The sequence below is a fragment of the Olea europaea genome, unplaced genomic scaffold (assembly GCF_002742605.1).
Source record: "Olea europaea var. sylvestris unplaced genomic scaffold, O_europaea_v1 scaffold2606, whole genome shotgun sequence".
Lineage (NCBI taxonomy): Eukaryota > Viridiplantae > Streptophyta > Magnoliopsida > Lamiales > Oleaceae > Olea > Olea europaea.
The window spans coordinates 91,199-100,340 of NW_019244379.1; the positions used below are offsets into that span (position 1 = coordinate 91,199).

The window sequence follows — 9,142 nt, forward strand, 5'->3', positions numbered from 1 at the left end:
TTATCCATATTCCGTACATGATGGATATCAATAATAGCCATCCCAGGCTTGTTGTTTTCTGTAATATTTAGCTGTTGACATTCATGTGATCATGCTTTTAATTTGATTTGATTAATATAGAAACTATTGTTTGCATTTCTGATTTTTTTTTTTGGATACAGGTCTGAAGCTCATTACTGTGGATCGCCCTTTTGCTGAGAAGCACTATGCAGATTTATCTGCTAAGCCCTTCTTTAACGGGCTTGTTGAGTACATTATATCTGGCCCTGTTGTTGCAATGGTTTGGGAGGGTAAGAATGTAGTCACTACCGGTAGGAAGATCATTGGTGCTACCAACCCTGCAGAATCTGCTCCCGGTACCATCCGTGGTGATTATGCCATAGACATTGGCAGGTGAGCTAGCTTACTCATAATGATTTGTTGTATTTTCGAATTATTTGCTCATGTCAAAAACATGTTCTATGTCAGTTCTTATTGAAATTAATACTTTTTTCCTTAATGTTGTTCTTCAAAGACAGAGGACTCTTTGATTTCATCAGACACCTATGTTTCTTTCGTGAATGGAATGTATGGTACAACACTAGGAACAAAGGACAAGATTTTACCTAATCTTTCTTCTTAATCATATCGGTGTTGTATATTTCAGCATGCAACAAAAGATCATTAATGCCCCTATCAAGTGAAACCAAGATACCTTGGAAAATTCTCAATGCATAACACATTACGGCTTTCTTATTTTGGATTTGGATGTGGATGTGATTTACTGTTTCAATAACTTAAGGAAAGTATTGGCAAATTGCTGTATTTTTGGGTGTTCTAAACTCACCCTAAAACATTTTGGACATTTAAAGATGTGGAAAAAATATCGACTTATTTACTGAAATAGAACATCTTCGAACTTCTCTGCTCTTGTTCCTCGTTGCTAAAACTGAAAAGAGCCTTACAATAGAGAAATAAGGCACATTTTTTTTATTTTTTGGTTGTAATTGCAGGAATGTCATTCACGGCAGTGATGCAGTAGAGAGTGCAAGGAAAGAGATTGCTCTATGGTTTCCTGAAGGAATAGCTGAATGGAGGAGCAGCCTTCACCCCTGGATCTACGAGTAAATTTCTTTCTTGAGTTGAGCTAGCAACTCCATGTATGACTCATTTTTTATGATTATAGTGGCTGAAAGTTACTATCTCCATCATAATTTGTGCTTTTAGACATGTTTTAAGAATGATATGGATTGGCTATTGAGAATGCTTTCTATCACAGTGCAAAATTAAACCGTCTTTCTTAAGTATGATTTATGTCCAAGATCAGGTTTTATATGCAGTACTGGATATGGCCATGATTGAGCAATGTTTTGGCTTATATTTCTTCTTTAATGGTATCCAATGCTCTCTAATCCCATCATTGCCAAACATACCAAAATGGGTTTCGATTATCTTTAGAGTCAAGTCCTGATGGCATCTACTTACCATGTTACTGTCTCAAGTCTGCGAACGAGTTTAGACCTCCTATCAATTTTGAGGTGGACATAGTTCATCATCCAAAAAAATGATGTCGAAAATGAAATGTTTGCACTTCACTGAAATTTTGACACGTTACTACAATTTTTAAGATGACAATTTTAATGGTGGGACAGCCAAGCTTGGCCAGTCTCGTCCTTGAACCTTGTGGATGTTGGTGAGCCGTGAGCAGTCGAGTAAAACATTTACTCTACTACAGTTTTTATTTCTCTTAATTGCTGCTACTGATTCTTGAAGCCTCTAAACTTTGCCAAGTAGAACGTTTTGAATGTTAATCTCGTAATACTGGCAATCAGGGGCGGACCTTGGAAGAGGGAGGGGGTTGGGGGTTATAGGGTCAATTGACCCTCTAGATTTTGGGGGGAAGAAAAATTTTGTTGAGCTTTTTTTTTTTCTAGCTTTTTTTTATTAAAAGATATCATATAAATTTTATTTTTGATCCCCTAACCCACGTCGTCCGAGTCTGCCCCTACTGACAATTCAATACCCTCAGGGACGAACGTACAAGTCATGTTATGGTAATGGATTCTTAGGGTACGTTTGGTACACCGGTCATATCAGACTTCGAGGATTGAATATAATTAATGAAAAGCATTTTTTAAAGTTTTCATTAATTATATCTTATTTAACATATAAAATACTGATAAGAGTTGTGATGGATCTCTTTAAGACTCAATGATTGTATCTCGACCAGATACATTCTTTGCTACCCCCATGTAGATTGGGAACACTCAATTTTTCAAATTGCACGAAACTAAGAAAATGAAATATCACATAAAAAATTAATTTTATTTTTAAAGATTTTATAAGCAAAATTTAATTAAGAGATGATTTATTTAATAATCAAGATCCCATCTTATATGCAAATAATATTCATTTTCATAAATTGATAGCAATAAAGCTTGAATAGAAATTGAACCATAGCATATATCTCCGAGGAACAAGTTACAAGCAAACGGTTTTTGGTGGCTCATAAGTCATTATCTGCTGCGTACCACATACAATTAGAAGCACTACTCTGCCAACCCAAGTTAAATGCATAGTTTCATTGCATGTGTAAATTACTCCTATTTTCTGTCCGATGGCTTTAGGACAGTTCCATTCAACAATCCAGTCTCAGAATTGGTCTAACAAGTAAGCTCGTATTTCCAATCTTTTCCACATTAAAAGATTTAGAATAAGGACCCGAGCCAATCTCAATCATCAGGAGGAGCCTAAGCCCGGTGGAAAAGAAGAAGAATTACACGAGCTAACAACCCACAATTCCAAGTTTCAAAGCAAGGCAAATTCTGGGCATTTGCTCCACTATTACAAAGTCATCTCCTGGAAAAGCAACTCAAAGACACAAGCTACAGACACTACCGACTAAGAAGGCTGTACGAGGGCAAGTCTTCAAGGCATGTAATGTGTTGCAGAAGCTCCCTTTCCAGCTGACGCTGAGTAGCTTTCATCACAGTCTACTAACATGAAAAGAGAATTAAACAATCTAATAAAGGTTATTAGGGTGTATCCATAAATAATTAGCCAAGCGAAGATTAACGTTTCAAAAGGATCGATTGCTAAAGGAATTAGTCTAAATACAACATGAACTTTCATTAGTAAATTAGTAATCTCTGGATAATTTAACGTGAAAATTTCCCACTTGAGCGCAAAAGGACTTAGTGAGCTGAGTTTTGCTTTTCCATGATGTGACCCATTAAGTTGATAGCAATGTCCAACGAAGTATGGTAACATGCTTCGAGGCAGTTTTTCTGGCAACTAAAACCTCTAAATTTGCAATCAGAAATTTCTGAAGAGAAAGATGTGGAACAGACTTGACAGAGAGTATATCGAATTCTGAGTTCTATATTCGAGAAAATCTAACAATTGGAGAGCGCTTACATTGAAGTCCATGTAAGAAGCATGCATGGCAAGCCATTGGTGGTCCATTAATTTGAATGTGATACAGTATAGAAGGTCAAATGCAGATTCATTTTCTGCAGGCAAAATACAAGAAAGGTTAACTATGAATCATAAAAATGATCACGCAACGAACAAAAAGAAAATGCTTGTGGTTCCATCATTCATGTTTTAAATCATTACATGGGGACTCGTACTGGCTTAGACATGCTACATTTTATGGTACTGATCATTGTTATGTGAAAAGTACAAAATGTTTGAAATGAAGAATGTAACATTGAGAACGTAAAAATGGATGTGCAGTCATTCTATAACAGACTAGATAAGAAATGATAATATGCTCCAAAAGAGTATGTGAATTAAGCGGTTGAGAACTTAGGTGGTTGGGATGTATCTTGCATAGACCTAAAGAAGTTCTCAATTATAAGAGTGATTTGATCTCAATAGAATAGATTAGAGAGGGACGCATGAATTAAAACTAATATGGCCTTTTGTGATTGCTAAGAATATAGTTGAATACGGTCTTCAAATACACGCAATCGCGAAAAAGATTCATGTAACCAACTTCAAATTTGGAGGAACAAGATTTAGTTGGTCGTTGTCTAGGCTTAAATCTTTCATCCAGGGATTGATGTCTTTCAAGAACCAGCAGAAACTTTGTGGTTGAATCATCTTTTAACTAGACCATGTGACCAGAAGAATATCATATTAATATCACATGCATTTTTTCCATGAAAAATGAATGCTTAGAAGCTTTAATTTGAAAAGGCCAGAATTGAAAACATTAGTTACCAAGCATTACCTGCAAGAAACTTCAAGAAGGTTGCTCCCACCACCGTCCGGGGCTTTACTGCAGAGATTAGGCAAAACACAAATGTTTAAAAACTCTTTACAACTTCACTTGATCATTGTTTGTTAATCATTCAAGCAAGAAAGTGATAGAGAAGCCACCTGCTTCTAGATCAAGCATCTGAATAAGCATGAATGTGATGTTGACACCAGCAACAGCAAATGGGTATTCCCACATGGCCCTATCACCTTCCTGCTTTCGAAGAAGATCTTGAAAAGATTTCTGTAAAAAGATCCATGTGTCCCAGGAACAAACGAGACTTATTTTAATTAAGTTCCATTTTTGTAGTAATTGAGACAACAATGTTCATAAGCAGGCACCAAACATATAAAATAAAGACAAACAAAAACTAGGTTATATACTCCTATCATGACCATAAAAGTGGGGGATTTGATCTGTGTGTTTGCGAATAACATCGTGTGCGTGCGTGTGAGAGAGGGAGGGATGGAGAACTGGTCATACCTGAAAGTTCCTAGCAAAGAATAATAAATTTTCCAATGATATAAAACCACCGCCCCTGACAGAGGAACTTATTAGTAAAGGTACAAAGAAATTACAGGAAACAAAATTTTATCTACTGAAAACGAGAGAAACCTGAAGAATTCAAGAAAATAATATGTACCTGAAGTCTGTAGACGGATCTTTTCCCTGCCAACCCATTTCCTTCCACTGCTCAGATATCAAACCAGAAAGTTCCTCCCCAGGAAAGGCAGCATCCCACAGTGCCCTCAAAGCTTCCTATAACAACAGAGCAAATATTAAATTAGAGAGAAAGGCAGTCATCAAAGCAGAGTTTCAATCCTAACCAAATGGATGGCCTCCAGTTTGAAGGCTCAAATTAACTGTATCAACAGCATGAAGAAAATATTTTTGAGTTTTGAATAAGATCTCAGAAGTTAGTGAGATGTAAACAGGACGATACCTGATGTTCGAGAATTGAACAATCATAAGCAACATCTATCCGCTGCTGCAGCCTCTTTAGACATTCCTCCTAATACATGAGGTGAAATAGTGCATCAAAATCCAATGGTTACTCACTCACCAGCAATAGTTAATTAAACAAAAGAAAAATGAAAGGATGAGAAACGGAGGCCATATCATCATCTGGATATCTGCTTCTGCTGTTCAACTACAAACTCATGAAGCACAAACGAATAAGTGATAGACATGCCCATCTATTAATGTAAATATATCCTCATTTAACAGTAAAAGTTTTCTAGATCAGTTTTGAGATTAGCTTGAGGGCGCACCACATTTTTATGAATTTTAATTAATTCGGTAAAGAAAGCCAAACAAAGATTCAGGCCAAACAATAATGTTAGTAGTAACCAACTTTAATATAAAATAACCAGACAGACAGTTTTAATGTAAATTCTTCTCCCAAATATTAGTGTTTGTTTGTTGCCTTAACCATTAGTTACATAGGCAATGACTTAAAAGATTGATGCAAGCTAACTTATTACTCCCTCTGTCCCATTTATTTAAGCTTTCCTTATTTTCTTGTCCCAATTATATAGTCTTATTTCTTTGTTGAGCTTGTTTTGTTTTGTTCATTTACTAATATACCATTATTTAATTTGTCTAGTTATAATCAATTTTTCCACATAATCTTGAAATTGTCCAAATATAAATAAGGGTAAACCAGGAAATTTATTTGCAAAAATTGCTTTTTCAATAACATTAAACAAGATTTCTTAATCCGTGTGAAAAATGAAACAAGCCTATATAAATGGGACGGCGGGAGTAATTAACACAAAGCCAACTAGATAATTATCTAAGACGGTAAATGGGGGAATCCAGATTATGTGAAACCAATTTACAGAGTATCAATCCACCAGACTTTTACCTCGGCAGGAGTCAAATCGAACGATGAGTGAGCATCACTCTCTCCTCTTTGAACACAAACACATGAAAGGCCTTTGCCAAGCCATGCAGCTGATCCTGCCACAACCTCTGCTGTAAAGAAAGAAAACAATTGGCAAAGGAAAATCAGCATTCAGATATTTGGAGAGTGATATATGATGAAACATACTCTAGGGTGCAAAAAAAATAAAAAAAATGTTCAGCATAAAAAAGAAAAAAAAAAGTCAGCTTTCCCCAATTAAGTACATAACTTATTGATGTCAAAACAAGCACACAGACTTCATCGTTACTTTTATGAGTTCTGTAAGATCAAACAGAAGCTCTCTATAGCAAGATCCATTCGAAGAGGAAATAATACATCAACCAAAAAAAAAACATTATTCAGCTTACTCACATACGCTTTTTGGACCTCTGGCCAAATTTATTCAATAAATAGCATGCAAATAAATTTCCCCAGGGGGGGGGGGGGGGTCCTCATTTGGGAGAAAATCATTTAATTTCTGTGCCGTGCACTAGAAAGTATAGTTAACTTTACCAACATCAAAGCAATTAAGACATAATGCAGCTCTAAGAAATCTTAGCCTACTTTTTAGAGGTGGACTGCCTTGGTAACTTCATCATTAAGCGGTGAACCAGTAAACCAGTCAAATTTTGTTGTCTTCAAGTTTTTATACACACATGTGCTTGTTTGGTACAGATTGTAAGCAAATTAAAATCAATTTGAAGAAAATAAAGCAACAATCACATCTGTACTTCAGAGTGCTTCAAACTTGCGAAGTAAACAATACAACTAGACTTCTCCCAAAAATATGTTGCAGAGCAAAGTCAAGATAGTTGAAATATGTTTTACCATCAGTAATTCAAATTAAGCAATATAACTATTGTACCATTACGATTGAAAAGCCTTGGCAATAAATGGAAGACAATAGTTCAGCAAATAAAACTAGAGCATGTTAGGCTGGTTGTATTTAAAAGTTATATTCTAGAAAGTAGGTTAAGATTTACTTTTTAGAGAAGCAAGTTGTACTAGTAGTTATAAAAATGGAACTCTGAAAATAGTTTGTCTTACTTTTAGGCACGCCAAACATCCTCATATAACAATATTTATTTAATCATCAACGGTCTGCTCAGTTCACAAAGCTCATAGGACTATATAACAATATTAATTGTAATCTTCAAAGTTCTGCCCAGTTTACAATTTACAAAATTGAAATGTAGAAATATAAAAATTCAAGAAAGATTCAGAAACAGCAAACACAGACTTAGTCTAAAATTTCAAAAGAGTAGCAATAAAACCACAGCAAAAGTAGTTCATACATTACGGGAAACGGCAAACAGAAACGAACACATTATTGCAACGGTTGTGCCACATGTACATCGTAATTTTAGATATGTTTACAACTGATAATGTGGTAAGATATCTAAAAAAATAAAACTTCCACACATTTTTTTCTGCCATCTCACCAATCTGAATCTGTAAATGATTGTGTACAGAAAGCATTATTCTAATTTCAAATAGGCATCAATTGGCCTAATTTCAATTAACAGATCCAGAACCCCTCCAATTACATTAACTCCACGCCTATACGTACATCTACAATACACAATATGCATGTGCGTGTATCAAGAGACACAGAGATGAAAATGAGAATGAAGAATGAAAGATAGATATAATTGTAGAAATATAAGAAAATTAAACATACCAGAACTAGAGTGGTAACTATTTCCTCGATCGAGACCTGACGAAATCCTCCTCACAGCAACAAATGATCCTCCTCCTCTGTCATCCATTCCTCTATTTCCCTTTCTTCAAATATTGATTTTCCAAAAATTCCGGCTTCTACTCTGCAGCTACTTCTTCAAATTTCTCATTTCACTATTATGGCGTCGAACTTTGAATTAATCGTTGAACCTAACACAAAATGCAAGTCGATAGAAAGGTTTCGAGATCCAATGAATTAACATAAACACCATAAAAGCATCCTGATAACTACTCTCTATAATTTCAATACGTGAGGATTAATTATAGTTATGAGAATCGAATCTAGCATCATATATTGATTGGTATTTGTAACGTTGTGTGCATAGACAATAGAATGGAGGGGCGGCTTTTCTCTCTCTAGATTTCTGCTCTTGTTTCTCTCTCTCAAAATGGAGTTTTCTGTTTCAGCTGGTATCTATCTTTCTGTTGAGTGTGGGTGGCCTTCCGCTGAGGATAAAATCCACGTGGAATAAAGAAAAATATAGATTAATTTATAAAAGTTTTGGACTATTTATCTCAACAAGAACGACCTTTTAAGATGGAACCTGAAATCATAACATGATATTAGGATCTACTTTCGATCCGACTAAGACTAAGAAATGAATATTTGGATTTCAAGATTGGTCTACTAAAACGAGTTATTTCATCTTGCGGGTATATTAAAAGATAAAATCTCACATCAAATAAAGAAGAAAATATAGACCAATTTTATAAAGAGTTTGGACTATTCTTCTTAACAATGTTGACTTTTTAAGATGGAACCTCAAATCTTAATACTAAAGATGTTAACTGGTCAAATCAAGTCGGTTCGTGAGTCAAAATTCAAGGCTTGGGTTCCCCTCTGAGTAAGATGGTGTTAGCTTTTTCGGGCTCTAGAGGAGTTGAGATTTTGTTCGACCAAAAAATCTAGGCAATAGAGATGTCAACTAGTCAAGTCGAATCGGTTCGTGAGTCAAAATTCAAGGCTTGGGTTCGACTCTGAGTAAAATGGTGTTAGCTTTTTTGGGCGCTAGCATAGTTGAGCTTTTGTTCGACCAAAAAATCTAGGCACTAGAGATGTCAACTAGTCAAATTGAGTCGGTTCGTGAGTCAAAATTCAAGGCTTGGGTTCGACTCTGAGTAAAATGGTGTTAGCTTCTTCTGGCTCTAGTAGAGTTGAGCTTTTGTTCGGCAAAAAAATCTAGGCTCGATTTGAGTAGACTCCATCGTGTTTTTATTTTATTTACTTTATTTTTATAATAATATTTTGATGC

General features: G+C 35.4%; 2 protein-coding genes across 4 annotated transcripts; one reads left to right on the forward strand and one right to left on the reverse strand.

The window, feature by feature from the left end:
- Window positions 1-142: 142 nt before the first annotated feature.
- On the forward strand, window positions 143-1,318 carry LOC111383031 (nucleoside diphosphate kinase B-like; the record flags this gene model as incomplete). The annotated part of the gene is made up of 2 exons (XM_023007089.1): window positions 143-393; window positions 993-1,318. Coding segments are annotated over 2 exons (366 nt in total), but the record flags the coding sequence as incomplete, so codon positions are not given.
- Window positions 1,319-2,417: 1,099 nt separating this feature from the next.
- On the reverse strand, window positions 2,418-8,307 carry LOC111383030 (ELMO domain-containing protein A-like). 3 transcript variants are annotated; one of them, XM_023007088.1, is made up of 9 exons: window positions 7,831-8,307; window positions 6,111-6,220; window positions 5,187-5,255; window positions 4,887-5,002; window positions 4,727-4,781; window positions 4,366-4,486; window positions 4,217-4,264; window positions 3,397-3,491; window positions 2,418-2,975 (listed from the first exon to the last, which is right to left on the reverse strand). In XM_023007088.1, the coding sequence occupies exons 1-9, from the start codon at window positions 7,916-7,918 to the stop codon at window positions 2,973-2,975; spliced, it is 705 nt and encodes a 234-aa protein (XP_022862856.1). In that variant the 5' UTR covers window positions 7,919-8,307; the 3' UTR covers window positions 2,418-2,972. The 3 variants fall into 3 exon arrangements, with proteins under 3 accessions (XP_022862856.1, XP_022862855.1, XP_022862854.1); XM_023007087.1 differs by having other exon boundaries at window positions 2,418-2,972; window positions 6,111-6,217; window positions 7,831-8,306; XM_023007086.1 differs by having other exon boundaries at window positions 2,418-2,972; window positions 7,831-8,306.
- Between the last annotated feature and the right edge of the window lie 835 nt (window positions 8,308-9,142).

Bases quoted from the DNA above. Each gene is read 5' to 3' on its own strand.
- LOC111383030 (XM_023007086.1), bottom strand. From the start codon at position 7,918: ATGGATGACAGAGGAGGAGGATCATTTGTTGCTGTGAGGAGGATTTCG. The intron at 5,256-6,110 runs GTAAAAGTCTGG...CTCATGTATTAG, and splicing joins TCGATTTGACTCCTGCCGAG to GAGGAATGTCTAAAGAGGCT. The intron at 5,003-5,186 runs GTATCGTCCTGT...CTGTTGTTATAG, and splicing joins GTTCAATTCTCGAACATCAG to GAAGCTTTGAGGGCACTGTG.